This window comes from Zonotrichia albicollis, chromosome 3 (genome assembly GCF_047830755.1).
Source record: "Zonotrichia albicollis isolate bZonAlb1 chromosome 3, bZonAlb1.hap1, whole genome shotgun sequence".
NCBI classification, from domain to species: Eukaryota; Metazoa; Chordata; class Aves; order Passeriformes; family Passerellidae; genus Zonotrichia; species Zonotrichia albicollis.
In genome coordinates, this window is record NC_133821.1 from 111,191,172 (window position 1) to 111,213,451 (window position 22,280).

Below are 22,280 nucleotides of genomic sequence, written 5' to 3' on the forward strand. Positions count from 1 at the left end.
CTGCCTCTGGGAATCCAGTGGGAAAGGCTGCTTGTGGTCTTCCAACTCTCAGATTATATCCAGGTAGGAATGCTTGGCTCCTCCCCCTGGGCAGAGCTTCTCACAATGGGGTGCTGTAATTTTATCCATCATGCAGTGACACTCAATGTCACCCATTAACAGCAGATGTCTCCCCAGAGGGAGGATTGGTTGTGGAAGAGATAAAGAAAATTGCCTGATTAACAGAAGATCACTGCCACACCTCTAGCAGATAGGAATGGAATACCCCTAAGAACATCCAACCTAAGGCAACTGTGCAAATGTCCCCTAACTGCTTTTATGTAAGAGTTACAACTAGAGGTGGATATTTATACCTTCATCTTCTCTGAGGTACAGGACTAAGTTTTGTGTGCTGCTGGATGCAGCTCATGACAAGGGCTGTTCTGGTTCTCTGACTGCAGGTATTTTTCATGTTCACACGTTTGCCAACTAATATACTGAGTACTGAGTTGCATAACTCACTTTATTTTGACTTACTGTTTGTGCTTCGTTTTTTTCTTTTTTAAAGTCTAGCCATTTTGCAGTTTGCTGCTTTAGAAAGAGTTGGGCTATTTTCTGTAAAAACCAAATGAGTTTCAACTCTCTTACAATGTATTTTCTCACGTATTACAAGGACATACATAAAATATTGTGAGCAGGACAGTTTTCATTAGAAGTATTAGATTTATTTTTCTTCTTGGTTTCACAGAGTTGAAACCTACCATTTTTCAGACCATGAAAATTCTGTTTTCTAAGGCTATTCAGAGAAGAGGTGATTTAAATTTGGTGCATTTGAGTGCAGGCTGTTACTGTTTGAAACAGGGTCTTAACACTAAGAAGAAAATTCATGTTTAAAGACATCAGATTGTGTTACATTATGATACCCTTGTAACTTATGGTACTTAAAATTTTGTTTGTATTTTGAATATCTTTTTCGGCATCTGAAAATAGAAGAGGATTTGAGTAAATCTAAAAAAATAAAATAAATTCTTCTCAATAGTCTCTTGAGTGCTGAATCAAATTGATACTTAACTTTTTCTCGGGTAGTAGAATATAAGCCTCTTTTCAATTATGTCTGTTTTTGCTTCTACATCCCTTTTTCCACTGACTGTAATTTTCATTATCAGTAGTAGAGTAGGGAGTATTTCCTCTTGAAGTGAGCCTTGCAAATGCTAATTTCAGATGCTGTTCTGAGATTCTCCTAAGAGTTTTTCCAGTCTTCCCTTTTGTGGGGAGGTAAATACTTAGAAAAGTTCATTTTCAAAACAGTTAAATTTTTTAATTGAAAAATTATTTTAAATTTTTACTTATCATCTCTTTTTTATTATTTTTTAACTCTAAACAGTACCAAAACTCCTTGAAATTGGTGATAAACATTCTTAGTGTCACTGCAGCTTCAAATGTGTATTTCTGTTCTTTTATCTCTTCTAAGATGTATTGTTGTAGAGCCAGAACAAATCCTAGTCACTGGACGACTCACTGTCCTTTCCCTTGACAGAAAGTAAAGAGGTTTTGTTGAGGTTTTTTTATGTTTTGGAAGGTTGTTTTATTAAGAAATACCTGAGATAACGGTAGCCTGGCATAAAAACCTAGCCTAGAAATGGCTATCACTTTAAATATTTCTAATAGTTGCCCATTGCATATTTCTCAGTTCATTGTAGGAGGCTTTTTCTTCTGAATGGTGGTGGCAGTTATTATGGGACAAAAAGACTTCTATACAGGAGAAGGTTGGTTGGTTGGTTGGTTGGTTGGTTGGTTTTTATAGAAGCACTAATAGACCTAAAAAGTGCATTAATGCTGACTCAAGTGCTGAGTAAAAATTTACACTGTATTTGGGGAGGGCATCCTGGGTTCTGATCTCTGGATTTATACAAAACTACTTTTGGAGCACCATCCTCTTCGCACATAGAGGAGAATTTGTGAATTTGGACACCCTCAGACTCACAACTTCTGATCTCAGCTGGCTGTAGGTGGGAACTGGGTGCTTCATCTCTCAAAGCGCCTGACCAAGAAGTATTTTCAAACATTAAAGTTGTGGGTTCCAAGGATCTGAAGGTTAAAGAGGAGAAAACTGCTCAGTGACTTTAATACACTTCAAGGATGTGAAAGGAACTATTTTGAGTCTTTGTTCTCGATACCTAAAGGTGTGGTGGGTGTCTGGGTACATTGCATTAAACTTTCAATAAAGTAGAAGATAATTTTCATACAGATTGGCACAAATAAAAGAATATTATCCAGAAAATACTTTCTATTCATTAAAAGTACATTGTGCTCTTTTTACTTTGTTTTCCCACTATTCCACTTGAACCATTTGCACTGTATTGACCTGCTCTGAGCCTTGAGGCAGACTGTTAAAGTCTGTAACGTGAACCCACAGAGGTGTCAAATATTAACAAGTGTTCTCTGCCCTGCTGATGCTGAATGTTGATCCACCTCAGGCATCAAGGAACTGAGAGAGCTAATTTGTAATTGCTGCCTTTCCTGTTCTCTCAAATGGTTGGGTAAGCAGGTTGAAATGTCTGTCCTCTAGCTATTTGACTTTATATAGGAACTCCCATCACCCTCATCTTCGCAGTAGCAGGATCCCACCCAGTAGCATACTAATCAATGTGACTAACATCTGTCTCCTGGGGTGCATTGTTTCTCTTATCCTGTCCCCTGAAGCAAGATTGTCTATGTAGCTATATAATGTTAAATATATCACTGTCATCTGCAGGGATATGTTTTTAGCTGTACTTTTTGCTATGAGTTCATACTAATGCAGACAAGTCAAAATGGTGCACTGCCACCTAAAATGGAAGATGATGGGGTTTGTGTTGACTTCAGATTCTGGGAAAGGCCATTTCCAGTTTTAAAATGGTGTGCTGGTTTAGGGCAAATTTGTTAAAGAATCTGCAAAGGAGGGCCCCTCCAGAAAGCGAAACCCACACGGCCCCTCCCCCCAACCGGTTCGGGAAAAAATTCCTCGGAGAGAGGTGGAAAGAACCTGTTTATTTGACTGGCCCTGCACCCCCCAGCACACAAAATGAACAATACCCGATGACACCGCTCTGAGAAAGATGGCAAAATCAGAAAGTCTCTTTCGGGGGGTGGTTGCTCTGTTCTCAGTCCCTCCGGCGCTGGGCCAGCCGCTGCAGCTGAACCTTCGGTGTTCCCGGGTCCCAGTCTGGAGCAGGTTCAAGATGGTCACAGGAACAGGAGAGGAGAAACAGTCCAGGAAGGAATGTGGACTGTTTAGCTAGAACTAGCTAATAAGCAGAGGCAGAAAGCAGAGCAGAAGCAAGAGCAGAAAAAGAGAGCAAGCAAAAGCAGCAAGCTGAAGCTGGAAGTGAAAAAACAGCCCTATGTACCGCTTGTCTCTGTGTCCTGATAAGAAAAACCCAAACAAAACTTCCACTCTTCAGAGCCGGTCTTAAAGGCACAGAACAGATGAATGGGGATATACAAGCATCATAACATCACCCCAGGACAAATGGACACTCCTTTCTGCCCTAAAAGTCTTTACTTTACTACAGCTGAGACAGTGAAATCACTATGCAGAGTCCTGTCCTTCCTTCAGGACTTAGAGCACCACAGGGATGAAACCTCCTACCTGGAATCCACCCTTACCCTCACTGCTGGGCAGCCCAGAGGAACAGGCAGATTTAATATGCTTGACCTAAGGAAACAACTGAATGCTTCCTCCTTAGAATGTTTTCTTGAATTTAGGAATGCCAGTGAAGTCTTATTTAATACTGCTGGGCAGTTTAATTAGCAGAAATAATGAAGTACCAAACTAACTGTACTTTAGGTGATTATGATAGTGTACTAGAGTGATTCCTTTAGGACTGCTGTTATTTTGGAGCTGCCTCATGCTGTCCCTTCTCCCCCAAGCTGACTAAATTTTGCATAGTTTGTGGGAGGAAAAAATTGCCTTTTGCTGTAATTAACATCAAGTAAAAGTTCTTTAAGTCCACTATTTCCTTTAGCATTTCCCTTAACAGCAAGGTTTTCTGTAGATAATGAAATGTTTCATTGCAATTTAACTGCAAATACTGGCTCCCAAAATCACAAAGAAATAAAAAATAATTCGTTTCCATACAGCATTTCTTTCTTACTCTGTTGTCCTATGAAAAGAGCATATCAAAACTCATCCCTTGGATTATATATATATTTATTTGTTTATTTATTCTGTGGTTCCTGAGCATTCTTTGGTTCAGAGACAGCTACAATGGATCACAATTGCCAGTGACTCTCTCAGTGGTAAATTCGGCATTAGATGAGCTGAACCACTTTCTGAAGTCACTTGTGTCTATCTGTCTTAGGTGGCCTGCTCATCCGTCTGACCTCTTGAGTGAGAACCTTAAGTTAGATGGCAAGAGCCTGTGCTAAATTGTTGGTTAATTTGTCACAGAAAAGCATAAAAGAGTAAGATGCTCAGTGAAAGTAAAGGGGCTTACTCTGCATTATTTTTAAAAGTAATATGCCATTACTTGCTTGAAAGATACTGTTTCTCATAGATTGCTGTGTTTTGTTTTGTTGTTTTGCATTTTTTCAATATACTGAATATTAAGATTTTAACACCATTCTTAATAGTGTAGAAGAGACAGTATCTTTGACCTGCCATTTGTTCATTTCACCTGTAGGTATTTATAGAACCATTTATGTAACAAACTGCTCAGAAATTGCTGGTTTTATTATTCTTTCATCAGTATTCCACACAGATCCCACTGAGGCACTGTGGTTTGGACAATGCGCCACAGTTTATCAGTGAATAAGGTGAGTTCTTAAATGAGTGACTGATTACTTTATTCTTGCAATGTACAGGTTGCTCTTCACGATTCACAGTTCTCTTCAGTCAGCTCCATGTTTCACATTATCGTGGGCAAACATGACATGCCCATGTTGATGCAATTTATTTTTACAGCTTGATAATATGCTTTGATTTATCACTCTTCTAAGCTGTGGTGTTTTGTTTTCCCCCTAGGGATACGATGATGGATATGGGGGTGAATATGATGATCCAAGCTATGAGGCATATGATAACAGTTATGCCACCCAAACACAAAGGTAAGCATTTTACATTATTTCCCCAAAGTACACTTTTTTATCTTAGTTTTTCATGTAAATTTCCTGGTTTATTTTCCACATTAAATTTTACAAATCTCTGAGTACTTTTGAAGTAAAAAGTAATAATCACAGTCCAAATCCATATACAGAGATTCAGATGACATAAAAATGTAAGCAGCTATGCTTTTAAAATTGGTAGAAATGAAGTGGTTTTTTTAACAAGCAATTACGTAATTTTCTTATTTGATGTTTTTCTGAACTTATTTGTCCCCTTTTTTTCATCCTTTACTGATGATAAGTTGTGAAAGGTATCTCATACTTACGGCTTTTAGAATGTTTTGAGAAAAATCAGAAAGAAATTTAAAAATATTTGTGATGGTAACCTGTTTCTGGTTGTCATCCACCATCAAGGTAAACTATAGAAGGGAATTACATGCCAGAAGTAAGGCTGAAGCGTCTGTTTTCCACCAGTTATTTTCTAAGCAACTCTCAGAATTTATAAATTTGGAAACTTATGTTTGTCCTTGTGATGTGGAATAATAGGAAAAGGCTACATTCACATCTTATATCAATTTGTGTGAATAAGATGAGGCAACAAAAATTATCCCTTTTTTATACACATACACTTCACACACTCATCCACTAATTGGACCGCCAGTGCATTGGTATTAAATATGGAATGGCATCTTTCTCACATTTAACCTAAAGGATAACAGGGTTTTTGACCATTAATTCAGGAACTGGTCTTATGCGCTGCTGAAAGTACTTGTAAGGTTGTGGAAAGGCAAATGAAACTTTAACTAGTAAAGACACAAATTTTAACTAAATTAGTGTGTTTCTCACTGAGCAAGAAAGTGATGTATACATACAGAGTTCTACACTCCCAAGGCCAGAGGACCTTAAACTTGCTTTTCTGTTCAGCCATCTTTTTAATTGAATGCTTTGCTGATATAAATGCCTGTCAGAATTATGTTCAGCTTCAGAACTGCTGTAGTGAGTGATACTTCAGTGGATAAAAAATACTTTATAAGTATCTTTATATCCAGTGAAGTATATTTAAAAGGATTTGTCACACCTAAATGTGAACCCCATCAAGTATACTTTAACACTTTCAGGTAATTATACTTTACTAGCTGCACCCATCATGTCATTGTGTAGGTAGGTATTCTTGTTGTCAAATGTACTTCAACTTTTTTTAAAACAATTCAGTTCCTTTTTTGCTACAAGAGTGAATTGTCACAGGAGATATTGCTTGTGATGTAAAAACAATAATTAGTTGGAAATATCTTGATATGACATTGCTTTATAACATATGAATTAACCTGTAATTTCTTTGCAAGTTGATGTCCCAGGCAACTAAATGACAAATATATCAATTTTATGAGGAGAGTATTATAATGCAGCTAGAATTAGTAGTGATAATTTGTTACAAGATAGAAAATTTATAGTCACATAATTTAGTTAATTAAACAGCTATTAAGTTTAGTCATCAGATATGTTTTCTACTAATTTCTACTAGGTACCTGCAGGATACCTAATATGTTTAAAATCTGAAACTAAAATATTTCCTTTTGAAATATATGACAAGACATGTGATCATACTTACCCATGTTGAGTGGCACTTAATGCCTCAAGTAGCCTATTGATTTCAAAGAGAGCACTTTCAGAGCTCCGTGCTTCTTGTTTCAAAGATTTAAAGAACAAATGGACCATTAAATGCACAATTTGTATTTCTGCCTTTTATTGGCCATTTAGCTTCATAGAAATGCCTGCTTACTGAGCAAAAAATAAAAATAATACAATACAATGAAATAGTGTACCCAAAATATTTGGTTAGATGTGTATTTCAAAATGTTTTCTCCAAGTCTCAGATCTTGCTTATTAGTATAGCCCAGTCATATGAGTCATACCATGTGCACACCTAACAAAGAAGATAAGTAGTACTGCTCCAAAGTACTTACTCATCTCATCCTCTGTGTCATTTAAGGGAAAAAAATTAAGAAAAACTTACCAACAGTGTCTGTGCTCTGCCAGGAAATTATTATTGCTTCCCTCCGGTGGGAATGACTGAAATTCTAAAGCATGAGATGAGAAGCAATTGTAGTTAGTGGCTTAATGCAGAGCACCAAGATTTCTGTTCATGTTAAGGGCAGAGTTTCCCATTGCTTTTTATGGCTTATTCGGGACTCAGTGTGGAATTTTTTAGAGTGGTACATACTTTTGTCTGACTGTCTGTCTTACTGTGCATGTTGGCCAAGCCTTATCCTCTCCAGTGCTTCAAAAAGAGCATGTTGGGGTGGAGGGTCACGAACAGACAGGGTGGATGGTCTGAGCTCAGGCTGCCTTCAGTGTGCTTTAGGGCAGAGCTCAGAGTAAATTCCCCTTGTTCCCCTGCTCACCCCACGCACAGATTAAAGACAGAGTTTGGGCAGCCTGCCACCACCACCCCTGTTACCACTGCCTTTGTCTTCCATACCTTGTATCTACTTCCCATTTGCCAGAGTCTTTCTGCCCATACAGGGAGCCTTAGTCCTTTGCTGTCCAAGAGATCTGATTTAGAATTTTGCAAACTAAGCTCTGCCAACAGCAGGGAATACAAGCTGTACAGTATCGACATGCACAGTGCTGCAACATAGGATTATGGCTTAGTAAAAGGAGCACCACAATTACCAATCCCCAAGACCATTCAGATGCTGTAGTTCAGTGCAGAATTATCTAAAAATTTGTACTAAAAGTCAGGGATGGTGTTGCAGGTCCAACAATACAATTGGTATAGGTCCTTCTCTAGTGGACTTCTCTAATGAACTTCTCCAGACAGAAAGCTCTGTCTGTCCTTCATGACAGCAGTCTGATTTTTAGGCTGAAACTGGGGGGATGGGGTCACCTGTGGAAGAGATTATGACAGAGTCTCAGAATCAGGCTGGAATGAAACCCACAGTAAGTCTGCGTGTCTGAACAAGCTAAGAGGAGTCTCAAGCACACTTTGAAATGGAGCAAAGAAGCAACTTGAAGAAAAAGAAAAGCAGGACACTCACTATGGTAAGTGCCACCTGTACCTTATTAAGACGGGGAGGCTTATTTTAGAAATAAGAGAATTATGGGTTATGACAGTCTGTATTGCACGCAGGTATGTCTTGCTTTAAATAGCAAAAGATGTATTTGTAAAGCCTCTTTTCCCCTCCTTATATTCCTGTCCCATAATGACAACTCTGAACACAAGATGAAACCTCAGGACAGATTTGTCTGTCCTTCCCAACTGAGTCTGTAAGCATTATTTGCAGGATTCTGTGAAAGACTGCACATTGTCTGAGGACATTTAGAAACTACTCATTTTAGAAATTTTTTCATACAGATGTCAAAATACAATTTTTAAGTTAATTACAATGAATGCTTTGTCAAATACCAAAAACAACAAGGAAACAACCATATCAGTGGGCAGGAGAAGACACCATATCTGACATACTTCCCATGGGCAATAATGCACTGTAATTTGAGTTTCTCTATGAAATTCAAATTGCTTCTTTGTTTCCTCTCTCTTCCCCTCCCTTCCATATAATGTGAAGATGGCTCTCATTGATAAGAATATGTGACTGTCCAGACACACCAAGAGATATTCAGTAGTTGTTAAGTTCATACTCTATTCTCTGTGTACTTGAGAGTAAGACAGAGGACATTCAAAACATTTCTGCCAGCTAGATCTACCTCCCAAACCTCTGGTCTGGTAACTTTATTTTAAAAAAATATAGACACAATATACAAAATGGTACAAGTGCTTATTTCCAACTCAGCTGTAACACAGAAAATGTAGGAGAATCGTATTAGCTTTCAAAATGTAATGCACTTTTTGATTTTCTTACCAGGAACTTTTAAGTCTGTTGATCTATCACCACTGTTCAGGAGTAATGGGCTGAGATCACTAGATCACCAGAAGAAAAGGATGCAAAGTTTTGTGAGGAGATGTGGAAGATCAGCCTCTTTGGTTACTCAGAGGTTGCTGGAGATCAGACTGTCCCATGTGCAAAGTGTGGGCAAACTTCTCAGCCAAGACCGGCAGAATAATTTGGTGAAAATCATTTGCTGATGAATCTTGATGGCCAACAGAGCCATCTTCAGCTCTGCTACCACATCTGCAGTCATCGCCACTGGCCGTTGTGTCTCTGCCAGCACCAACAGTTTCATTTCAGAGATGTGTCACAGCCAAAAGGAAGCCTGGGATGTCTCACATACCAAGGAAGCCTGGGACTGTCAGGTCATGGGATGAACCAGGAAGGGTATATTCTCTTTAATTCACTTGTGCCCACCTTATCCAGCCATACGCAGTGTAAACAGTGCTGTCCAACAGGGAGGAGCAAAGGAAGACAAGGATTATCTGATGAAGCTTAAATTTAGAGTTTGATGTTATTTCCCTGTTCCACAATGCCTGGCATGAGAAGTCATCCATCGATCCATTGTGGTTTTGGTGAACAGGTAGATGGTATATTGGCAATGGCTTTCAGGTCTGGCTGCCTAGCTTTATATTCTGCCTTTTTTCTGTATGGCTTTTGTTAGAAACATAATTCAGCAGCAAAATGAGTTGCCAGTGTGTGCAGTCTAAAGAAAGAAGGGCTGATGACTCCCACCTTAGGCTGTAAATAGACTTGTAAATATCAGGAAACCCATAACTTACTGAAAAGAAGAATAAATAATTCAGTGATAAAAGACAGATGAAAATAGTGCACAATGTTGCTGTTACAGATTCCATCCCACAGCAGTACAGGCCTTGTGATGGCATGTTGTCATCCTTGCTGTGACTGCAAGGTGACGTAGGTAAAAAGCATTTCTCGTGCCTGTCTGCACCCACCCTCACTAATAATAATAGCAGTAACCCAGTTTTAGGACCTTGAAGCAATTCTTGGCAAAATATTTACTGTTAATCTTGCAAATAAATTATGTAATGCTTTTGGCAGCAGTCCTCTGGGCAGACATTTCATGCTGGTATGCCGATCATTTTGGCCAAAGAACTTCTTTTTGATCTGTCAAACCCACACATCAAACCCATCCTGCATCTGCTGAGGAGATAAACAAACTTCTGTTTCTGATTGGAATTGCATGTTATAGGCTATGTCATCTCCAAATATCCCCTCTAAGATGTTAATGATATTACAGAATCTAAGCTTTAACATAAAGAAAAATGGCACTAGTATATCTGGAATAAATTCTAAGTAGTTCTTGCAAGATTTGAAGACTGACGAATATTGTGTTAGATAATTGCTAAAATGGAATTTTCTTAGAGGACTGAAGAAGAAAAAAAGGTGCAGTAGCAGAGAAATTAAAGTTGACTGGTACCTTTCACCACACGGAATTGTGTTTAATTCAGAACGTACAATAATACCTAAAGCTGCGCTGTTACGTGCAAAGTCCAGTTGGGCATCTGTTTCTCAATAATAGGAACAGAAGTGAAAGGACAAAAATGCTCCCTGTGTCCACTATCCTGCTATGGAAAATAGATACTATGATCTTATCAATGTAGTTTTATCCCAGTAACTATCTGTTTGTAGCAACACCTATCCATTCAGCCTTTAATTGGTGCCACATTCTTCTAATTACTCATACCCACAGAAAATTTCAGGAGCATATTCAGCCACTGAAGTTGAATATATGACAAGTTATTGACTTTGAAAAGAAACTGTTTTCACTAGCTATTGTTTCTATTTCAAAGTTCATGTTATTTACTGTAAAGCTTGTGTTTATAGCTTCTTTTTTCTGCTGTATGGACTGCTAATAGAGGAGCTTTAGGAATCACTTAATTATTTCTGATCTGATATGCAGGAGTACAACATGGATGGACCACAGTTCAATCCATGTCACTTATGTGACTTACAGTACAATCACAGCAGTGCACAGCCGTGCTGAAAAATGACTTAGGAAGAGTCAACTCAACAAAAAGACAACTTTTTTTTCAGTTGTATCTGAAAGAATTATTTCCATGAGCAGGATATATTTGCATGAGCTCCAGTTCATCCTGGTTATCCTTGCTTGACCTGCAGATATCAAGGTACTGTTTCCAAAGATGAATTTCTCAAAGCAGTGGTGCAAGTAAAATAACAAACTAGTACACTTGTAAAGACAGCAGTATAAGGTTCAGCTGAGTGTACATGTTCCTTGGTGAACTCTATTCAGAAGTCCCACTGTTTTCAGCTACTTGCTTTTTGAAAAATTCTAGCAGATTAGTTGTGAACTATCTGTAGTTAAATGAAAGAATTTTGCCCTTAGTTTAAAAACAATGGTTAGACAAGACTGTGAATAATCATTAATTGAATTAGCAGATTATCACATAATTAAATGTTTTAGTGATAATAAGCAGAGGTTTGCAGACTTCTGTCTCACTATCAAAATATTACTATGTAGTAAAATACATAGACACATAAATACAGTAGAGGATGCATTAGGTAGAATAGTTACACTGATTTTTTTTCAAACTTAGATATTCATTATTATTTTGTCTACTACTCACTCTTTCACTTTTTAAGCACTGTACATTGTGTTTCTATTTTGTCATATTTCATTTTGGCCATGTGCTTATATCCATCTGTCCATAAATAAAGATTTCTCTGTATTTTATTTCCAATCTGTTGAAATCAATCAAAGCAGGAAGCCTGGAATATGACATTTTATGTATCTTCACAGCAATCTACTTATGGTATTCATCATCAGAAACTGTTTTCAAATGCCACTTCTCATTTATTTGATTCAATGAGCAAAGTTGAGTCAAATTTCACTACTTTCAACTAGAGAAAAGTTTTTCCTCTAAAACTGTCCAGGATTCCTAAAATGCTGCATCATTCCCATTGCAAATACTGTGTCTGCAGACATTTGGTATTATTTGCTGAAACAGTTAATCATAATTCTGTATCTATAGAAAATCACAGTGAAATGTAGAATAGATAAATAGAAACTGCCATGTGAAATTAAATGGCAGATTGGTTTGTATTTCATATTTTGCAAAAACTTCAAAAACCAAAGTCATCTGCAATTATGCTGGCTCTCCAGTCCTATGCTTGTATTACTTTACTGCCTTCATTGTTTATAATAGTTTTAAATTCATATTTTCAGTAGCACAAAATCAAACACAAAAATGCTGGAGGCAGTTGAATCTAGTTTAACTTCAGGCATGTTGTAAGGTACTAAATAAATCCAGGAGTATAATAATGGTGATATTATCCTCTGTTAAAAATATTGTATACAATCAAAACTGAGCTTTCAGAAAAAGGGAGACTTTATCCACTAAAATGCTCACCATATTATTCCATTAGTTCTAAAGAAGTATTGAGTAAAGGACTATATTTGTGATTTAAGACTGAATCTTGTAAGTTCCTATATTCAAAAGATTTGTCATCTTCCCTATAGATACAATGCTTTATTAAGTAAGAATGTTCCAATAAGTTTCAGATTCCTAGAAGGATTATTTCTTTATTCACACATTTCTGCTCTAAGATATTATTTTGTAAAAAATTCATTTATTGTAATTCATGTGAATGCAGACCTTGCTCCCCTCTCTTCCAGGCAGAAGTATATTGCTCCCTGTAAACAGCTTTTCTTTCATGGCCAACTGTGTGTTAAATCCTTCTGGCTCTCTCCCTTGTGTAGGAGGGAGAAGCTTTACAGAATCTTACATAAAAAACTGCAGTAACATTAGACTGCATCCTCTTAGCACAGGAACGGAATATTTGATTGTACCACTTATTGATGTTGGAAGTTGGAAATGCCAAAGATTACTGAACTGAGATTATATAGGGAAAGAATGAGATCATTTTAGATCAAGAGTACACAGGATCCATTTGAGGATGTGAAAAAGAGACTTGTCTAAAATATTGAATCCCACTTCTAAAATATTAAATTCCACTTCTAGGGGTCCTTGTGAGCTATCCTGGGAATTAGCTTGACTCAAGAATCTTGTCTAAAGGTAACCCTGACTAGAATATATCCCTAAGGAGTGATAAAGGTTTGTTATCTGTACGCAGGTATAGATGCTGATTGCAAGCTGTCAAAGGCTGGGAATCCCTCCTTAGAGATTTCCAATTCCAAAACACAGTATTGGCACACTCTCACATTGTTGATCTCTACAACACAAAGATGGAAGTATCTCAAGTTATTTTTACTTCTTCAAAGGCTAGTGTACAAGTTTTTAACCTATTTCATTATGAGTGTGAACTGTGGAATTTCATCTGAATCTCTAGTTTGAATCAATTCATGTATTTCACAAAAGAAGCCTAATCATTATCTAATGGCAGAGTTATAGCTCCAGTGATTTATCAAAAGCCTCTAAATTGGCCAGCTTCTTCCCAAACATTTCCCAATAAAATACTCTTATACTAACATATACTCTCCCACTTTAAAAGTACCATTAGGGAAGAAAAAAATGTTTTTGCAAGAAAATATGATCTGCTAAATCTGAATTAACTGGTCTTACTCAAAGACTTTCCATTTCTTAGGATGTTTTAGGATAGACTACAGAACATGCTTCTGTACAGATTCACTCGTTAGAGATGTTTAAAGAACATAAACTCTTTCTTGTACCTTTAGAGGTAGTACCTTCTAGTACCTTTCTTGTACCTTTAGAGAGCTCATTGTATGTCTGCAACCACATTTGAGAATAAAAGCTTAGATGCATCCTTCCCCCCAAAAAAAATCAGAAGGACAAAAAGAGAGAAAGGAAGAGCAAAACAAAAAAAAACCCACAAACAACCAAAGAGCACAAGGGAACAAGAAGTACTTCTGTTCTTCGGTTCTTGCAATGTTCTGCTGCCTTGAATTACTGCAGCTGGAAGAGCAGCCAGGGAGCCAGATGGTAATATTGATAACCCAGGGTCTGTTGCCAGCAGCCTCCTGCAGGTGCAGGAAGAGATTGGTCACAGGCTAATGCAGTCTATTCATTAATGTTGTTTTCCTGCACCTAACCCCAGTGACCTCTGAGTGGTGAACATCACGCTTGCCTTGGGAAGCTTGTTGACCCAAGAGTCAGGCTTTTGTGGCTTCAATCTTAACACTTTTGTTTGTGGTTGTCAGCCTAAACCACTTTAAAGGGCTATTCTCTACAGGCTTTTGAGCAAGCTGTGTGGCTTGCCATGGGTGTTGACACAGTCAAAGTGGAATTCATTTTTTTGCACTAATGCCAATTTGAAAAAGTCCCAGTTAATGATAGGTTAAAAGTCTTTGTTGGCTTTAAAGGTTACAGTCTCTGTACTTGAGCCTTCATCATATCATAGGAGCCCTAGATAATAGAGTTTGGAAGGCACTAAAGGACCCTCATCTCTCAAAAACAAGCATCTTGTGCTTTGGGTTTGGGGTTTTTTTGGAAACGTATCCAGCTCTGTCAGCATGAAGAGAGAGAACAGATCACTGTTCATGGAAACTTTGATTTCAGATCTTTAAAATGATCATGTTCAAAAATATTAACCAAAATTAAAAGTTAAAAACAAAAAGCATAAATAGGTAGATTATGAAGATTTCCAGTATAAATAGGAATTAAGACAGGGTCATACATCTGTGTTGTAAATATTTCTTATAGAGAAAAATAACATCAGAGTTTCTCATATACAAACCAAATTAAACTACTTCTAGAATACATACCCCTGTGTATATAAATTTTTCCATGAGTGCTACCTGTAGAAGGTTCCCAAAGTGTAAGTCATAGTACATCAAGACCTCTATGTTTCAGAGATATGGTGTTAAAGTACAGTGAAGTAAAAGCTTGAAAGTTGGTAATGAGTTAATTCTGTCTGCTTTATAAAATGCTTTGCAGCCTGCTTTCAGGTGGGTGCATGTACTTTAAGTAAATTACACTTCATGTTGCTTGAAAGTAATGAATGCTAATGATAGATAATGGTGTTTTGTTTCCAATTAGCACTGCCAAGAGAATCAGTGGTTTCTAGAGCTCATGATCACTGTATTTTCCAGGAACAGTCTGAGAACTATAAAATTATATAAACAAGTATTATTTATGCTGAATGCATTTGCTGATTTCTTCCTTCTCAGTTGGCCATAATGCAAATGGAACTACCTCTCTCTCTAGTTCAGTAATTTCAAAAAAAAAGAACATCATGTTTGTAAAGCCTTAATCTATCACATATTTTTTATAAATATCACCCATTGCTTATTTTGCTGTAAAACAGAGGAAAATGTCTACAACTAAATGCATATAATAGATTATAGTGACTATTCAGAGAGGTTTGAAATAAAGCAGATGAATGGATAAGCAGTCTAGCCCACAAAATATGATTTTAAGTCTGGTATTTCATAGTAAGAAGTAAGTTTTATTCACATATTCTTCAAAACACTTTTCAGTATGAGTTGGCAAGGAATTTTAAATGCCATTTTGGCTCAAATCTACGACAAAGGTGTTATATTCAGGGAAATAAAGTTGTAGGACTAAGATGACAATCATGTATTGTGCTATGAATTACATGTTTTCAGGAGTGTGTTAAGTATTATGCTCACAGGCATCAAATACCCAGGGTGTAACAAATGACTTCCTTTTTATAGTTGTAATACAGATTGTTTCCTATGTTATGATTTCTGTGTATTAATTTAGTATTCTGTTGATAATGTATTTAAGTTCAGAATGTTCACTGCAGGATTTTTATCTCACATCCTTGTTATCTCTGTGATTGTATGTTTCTTTCTCAAATAAAAACGTACGACACCAATAATGTAGCAATGAATCTTTTACCTGCTCTTGCAAGTCTTGTGTTCTGCTGGATGTTATGTTGGTGGGAAATAGCTCAAGGCCCTCATCAGTGATCACTGAAAGCAGGATTGCTGTTGGTAAGTTACAGGCCTTTGGATTGCTCCCCTTTGGAGGCAGCTGCTTAGGTTTGCAAAAACCTATCAGGAAGAAGTATTAGCATCTTATCTGCTGGCAGAAGATAGGAGTTCTTGTATTTCTTTTCTTTCAACATAACTCACTAGTCCAACACCCTCCTCTAGCCAGGAAAGCAGGCAATATGCCAAAATGCAGCTTCTAAAAGTAGTTTGTCATACAGCTGTCTGCCAGAGCTGGGTGGTTTGTCATGTGTCTGTTCTGAACAGTGCAAGTCATTTCTTACGTCTAAGCTTTGTAGCTATGACTGGATAAATGATTTTACCCTGATGCTGCAGTGCTTTGCTTCACTTACATAATCCTGTAATTTCATTTAATTGGCTACTAAAATAGTTGCAAAATAGAACAGAATTAATATTGTGCTCTACAACTAAAAGATTAATTCTTCCTGTTTGTTTCTTGCACCATTTCAATAGGATAGTTTGTATATTTAGATAATTAGTTTTCAAGCAGCTGGATGGTTTCCATTGTCTGGGAAGTCTTGACATTGCTTGTGTCCTATAGAGCTTGATTTGGCATTGGGAAAAGTCTTCATTGAAGTGTCAACTTAATTTCATTCATTTCATTCATGTTATTCTTATGTCCACTTTCTGCAACTGCTTTAAGCAAATGAATTTCATCTCTCTGAGATACTGATGTCATTGTAATTCACTCACATGAATGACTTCTGACTAAACTACTGAATTAATGCACACAATTACAGTTTCATTTTCAAAAAACAAAAAACAAAAAAAAAATCAATGAACATTTGTAGCCAAAAACTGGGAGCTATCCCTAGCCATTCCGGGAATGACATGACCCAAGTCAAAACAGCTTGACTGTCAGTGATCAGATGCATGCACTCCGCGTTCTCGAGTGAGATAGAGAATCAGTCTCAGAAATTATTCCAGTAATAGTTATGGATATCTGTTAAGTTCAAGAAATTAAAAATCTGATTACAGGCTGTTTGTGAGCAAAGTTAAAATTAGGTTAAGAAAGTAATTGTTACAGATTGCTTGTTTATCTCTACTGCACTTCTGAAATATTTCTACTTGCCATCCACTGTCAACCAAGCTTCTCTGTCAAGTGTAAACTAATATTTTTAAAACAATAATCCAATATGGAAAATAGCCTGAGCAATAATGTTATAATTATAGCAATATTGAGCTTCTTGCCTGCTTCTGTTCATTTTGCAAGAGTCTATCTCATGCAGTGTCCAGGGAAAAGAAGCAAAAGTAACAACAACTAAAAACTATCAAAAGAGAAAATGTTATATTTTCTGTTGGGTTCCTGTGGGGTTCATGAAGTTTGCAGATTTTTCTGGGCAAAGACTGATTCTTGTATGCTTACTTGTTATCTGAGAACAGAAGTAGCTTGATCTTGAATTTTCTACCAGGTACCAAAAACATAATGCAAACTATAAATAATAATAGTAGTGAAGCAAAAATGTGGATGATTTCCTTTCCTTTTAATTATGTCTCAGATGCTGAATTTTCTGGATCCTCACTCCATGTAATAGCTTGGAATTGCTGATTATCAGAATGTAACTATTATCTGAAATATTTTGATAACATGTTAATATGACTTTGAAAACAGTGAAAGAGTGAGTTTGAGACTGTTAAGTGTGATTTTGCACTCCTAGACCCTAGTTTATTTCAACTTGTGTTTTATTGATCACTGTATAAAACTTTCCATAGGTGTCCAATAACTATGTAAGGAAAAAGACTGTGGAGAATCGAAATTCTCTCTACAGGCAGTGGGAACATGCTTCTTTAAGAAACCTGTCAGTGTTTTTGGCAAAGTTAAGTGGTTTACAGGTTCAACACCATACAATACAGTCAGCTTTGTGAAAACAAACCACACTGAGTTTGGTGACACATAAATGTTTAGAATTACAGGTAAATGAGGAAGAAACCCCTGTTGTTAGTTTAACAATAGTGAATGATACAGTGGTCTTTTTTCAGACCTCATTTTTGCAGATAGAATTTTTCTCAGTCTTTGTCACATCTTCAGGTTTACGTATTTAGAATCAAATTTGGGTTTTTATGCTGAATAGATAAGAAATGTTATGTACTGAATAGCTTTTATTGTCACTGATATCATTATCTCTCATATCTTTGAATATTCCCTATGCCTGAAAGTAGCTGGACTATGCTATCATGTGTTAAAATGGCTTTTATTTTGTGAGCTGTGTTTCTGTGTTGAGTTGGTTACCCATGATAATAGTGACATGGCTATCTGAATCTGTTACAGTGTGCCTGAATATTACGACTATGGTCACGGAACAAGTGAAGAGGCTTATGACAGCTACGGTAAGGTCTCTTCTGTCTTCTGCAAATGTGTGAAATCAAAGGAAAATATCTGTCACTGGCAATTCAGAAATTGCTTCCTTACACTTTCCTTTTTTTCTTTCATTTTACAAAGACCAAACAAAATAGATTTCTGTAACTTTAGGGTTAGTTTTGCCATAGGACCAGAAAATTGGATTGATGAATTTCAATCAAAATTACAAAGCCAGTTATTCACAGTCACAGGTCAGTTTAACAGCAACACAAAAGTTTCTATTGGTGTTTGAATATCTTTCACAGTGTTAAATTTCAATCTGCTTGATTTGCCAACAATACTATGCATCTGCTGTTGTCACGTGCATCGTTTCAACTAGCAAGATTTTTGAGATTTAGAAATACAGACTTAATCAAAGTGGAAAGAAGGAGAGGGTGCTGTATCACCATGGGAACCCCTCCTGCACCAAGATGAAGGAGCATCTCATGTCACACTAGGCAGTATGAGTAGAGGGAGGGCTGTAGTCTTTGCACTTCCCCACTGAGTCTGTCTGAGCTGGAGCAGCTCCACCTCATGGGTATGGGGGGCATGAAAGGAAGAGAAGTGAAAGGAAGAGAAGCTCCTATGAGCACAAATCATTTTCCAGATGTTTGTTTGCTATTAGTGATATATTTCAATAACTGGAGTCTAGACCATGTTTTCCTATTCATAATTATCAGTACATTGTATCAGGTGGCACAGTGACTCTCACTCAGATATTTTCACTGAAATAACAAGTCAGCTTAAAGAGTAACCCTAATATTCAGCAGAGCTTTCGTGCCTGATTTACTGCTTCTGAAGTATCCTAAGTCTAGTGACTTCCACAGCATTGTGAAAATGAGAGCTGATGGAAATGATGCTGCAAATGAAAGTGACACTAAGGGGTTATATAAGGGTTGCTGCTTGAAATAAATAATTTTATTCATGCAGCTGTGAAGCAAATGTCACTAATGCTAACTTGCAATTTCCTTTGTATTGGTACAGAAATAGACATTAGTGAGATGTTGTCAAAATGATTGCATTGCATAATCAGAAATAACTTATTTTTTTGTACAATCAGTTCTCACAATATATTTGGATGATACAATGTGCAGTCAAGCACATTTTCAGTGCTAGGCAAGTAATAATAATAGCTAATCCATATCAGTGTGAGTGGTTCAGTTACCCTTTCTTTTGCTTCATTTTTGCACATACATTTTTAATAGCTGTAGTGGAAGGTCCTTCCTCCCATCTACAGATCCCCTCTCCACTGCTGTCCTGAATGCACTGCTAAGCTTTTAGGCAATGCAGAAAAAAATAGTCTGAGCTCAGCAGTAAGAATTACTCACTTTTAATTACACTTCACCATGCTGAATCTCCATGTGTTTGGGCAAGACATTTAAAGTAGTGTCACTTTCCTTCCAATCCCTCATTTGTAAAACTAGAAGAATATTACTTGTTTTCCCAGCAGGGATTTTGAATGGACTAATTAGCTAAGGCTTACAAAGTGTTCACAGAGTGGCATCATGACTAAGTTTATGCTCTGCATGAAGCTCCTTTTTTGTTTTCCATTCAGCAGCTGAAACAAGCCCAATATGCCTGGGTTTCCTTTGCTAGACTTAAAATACATGACTCATAACTGTGGACTTGCTTTGATTTTTGCTTGAACTATTTTCTGAGTTGGCATTTGCATACAAAGATCTGAGTGTTATCAATAACCTGGAATAAACTTAAATTGCAACTTTGATACTTCCTGATAGTAAATACATTTTTATATAACTGTTTACGCTACTCTTGGTTCACCTGCTTAGGAGATTAGTAAATTTGCCAATTTCATGCCTTGGAAATATGTGCAGAAACTTCTCTCATCCCCAAGTCACCACTGTTTATCTGAAGAGGTAATCTGAGTACACAGAACTATAGAGCTCTAGAATATATGCTTAACTTCTCAGTTTCTGAGTTCTTGCTGCATACACTGATGTTCTCTCTGTATCTGATCTATCACCCCTTCTCATCCTCACCTAACTTTACCCTAATTCTCTGTTTCCAGTTCTCTACTTTTTCAGGATGTTTTGTTTCAGGATGTTTTAATACCGTGGGATGGATTCAGGAGACTTGTTGTGAGTTTCCTGAATCCATCCCATTGTATTAAATCAGCTACCCCTTCATTTTTCACCATCCTGCAGAAATTAAGTTTTTCTTTCATTTGAATTCAATTTCACACCTTGTTTTGCCTTCCATAACAAGGCTATGTTCCTCTTTTACAATTCTTTCTGTCACACCTCTGTAATTCAAAATTCTCCTAAAGTCTGAATATGACCTCAGACAAATGGTAATTAAGTCTTGGTAATGGTAATGATAATTAAGTCTTGTTGTGAATTCTTAGGTGTTTTGTGCAACAACTTATCTTTTCTCCGTTGTTCTTTTCAATAACAATATCTGAATTATCAAAAATGTACTAGTTAGGCTTTCTTTTACTTTCTTCCATGCATCCTCTCTCTTCCAATTTACCTTTAGGGAGGACAGTTTTCAATCCTGAGAAGGTTTTTTTTCATTTTTCATGAAGTAGATTCAATGAAATAAAAATGCTACTTCATACTTACAATCTTTTTAAAGTATAAAATAGAGTTATCTGTATCTTCTTAAGTATAGAGCACAATAGTACTGCTAAATGAGCTGCCTGCTATGACTTTCCTTGCTGTCTCTACTCCTGAAAAGTGGCAGGTGGTTTATGTCTCATGGGTTCTTCTCTGCTCCTTTTAAAAGAACTTGTGGAGAATTCTGACTGGGGAAACTGTTTCCTCAGAAGATCATAAGATTTATGGATTTATAGATTGTTTTCACAGTATGGTTCCAAAAATTAGAGAGGTGTTTCAGAGCAGAGCCCACCTGAACACCATTTAATTCTCAGGAATTTCACATCTCTGATTAGATGGTAGTCTAAGGAGGGATCTAATTCACTTGTCATAAGCTGGGCAAGATGGATTCCTAAACACTGCTGTAAAATCCATAACTTAACTGCCTTAACTCCTTGCTCAGTTTCTTTTGTGAGGGTTCGTAAGAATTCCATCTCCTCCAAATCCAGCCAAGGCGTCTCCCAAGACAATAGGAATATCAGGGATGTATGTAAAATCACACTTCTTTCCATGACTAAGGGATGTTCCATAAATGAAAATTTGCAGTACAGAACCCCCTCATGAAGTTAGACAAGCTGTGTTGTGATTTGACATGCTTGTCACCCAGTGGCTCAGAAGGATCAAAGTAGAGACACTTCAAAGCATTCCCTGTAGCAGTCTCTGAGCACATGGAAATACAGTACTCAGGAATTATGAGATTCCTACAAATTTTTTATAAAATCAGGATTATGCAGCTACTGCTAGAGGATTTTGATGATCGCTGTTCTAGGCTGCAGAATATAAATTTGGGACAAATGCCTGAAAATCTTGGGACTGTAGCCCTTATAGGCTTCTTCATGAGAGTTTTAAAGAAATATTTTTAGAAGTTTAAAAATAAAAGTAATTTAAAGTACTGTACAAATTTTCAAAAATGTAAAACATCCTCACCTCTAATGCCTCTAACAAACATTTATGATACTTCTGTGACTGAAAGTTTTGATACCTGCAGATAAGTCTAAACTAAGGTACAGTGTCATGTTAACTTGATGCTTATGTTTCAAGGGAGAAAGCATGAAATAGGATTAATTTATCAACAAAAGGTTTATATTCTTTGCTCTCATCATACATTAGTAATTTTGTGGTTTCCCTTCTGGCACTGTTGTCATCTGAAGAGATATCTAGTAAAGACGTGAATTTAATGATTTGTCTGACAAATTAATTAGCATAAAACATATACCAAAAGTTTGGTAACTAAGAACCTTTCCTGCTCATATGTAATGTTGTGCCCAACTCCAAAAGGCTCCAAAACTCTCCTGGAAAGTGTAAATAAACTGTACATATAAAGCCCTTTGTTATCAATTAATGTTCTCATTTCTTTCTCCTTTTCCCTGTTTTTTGTTTTTTAGAGGAAGCATTATTCTTGATTCAAGAGCTGTGTTGTGCTAGGCCACATTAGAGAG

At 36.9% G+C, this 22,280-nt stretch overlaps 1 protein-coding gene across 29 annotated transcripts in view; it reads left to right on the forward strand.

Moving 5' to 3' along the window:
- KHDRBS2 (KH RNA binding domain containing, signal transduction associated 2) overlaps nucleotides 1–22,280 on the forward strand; it is a 339,259-nt gene that overhangs the window by 275,568 nt on the left and 41,411 nt on the right. For all 29 annotated transcript variants that reach the window (XM_074538473.1, XM_074538475.1, XM_074538468.1 and 26 more), the window contains exons 7-8: nucleotides 4,985–5,067; nucleotides 18,158–18,216. In XM_074538473.1, the coding sequence (XP_074394574.1) occupies nucleotides 4,985–5,067; nucleotides 18,158–18,216 (142 nt within the window). The remainder of the gene's footprint in view (nucleotides 1–4,984; nucleotides 5,068–18,157; nucleotides 18,217–22,280) is intronic.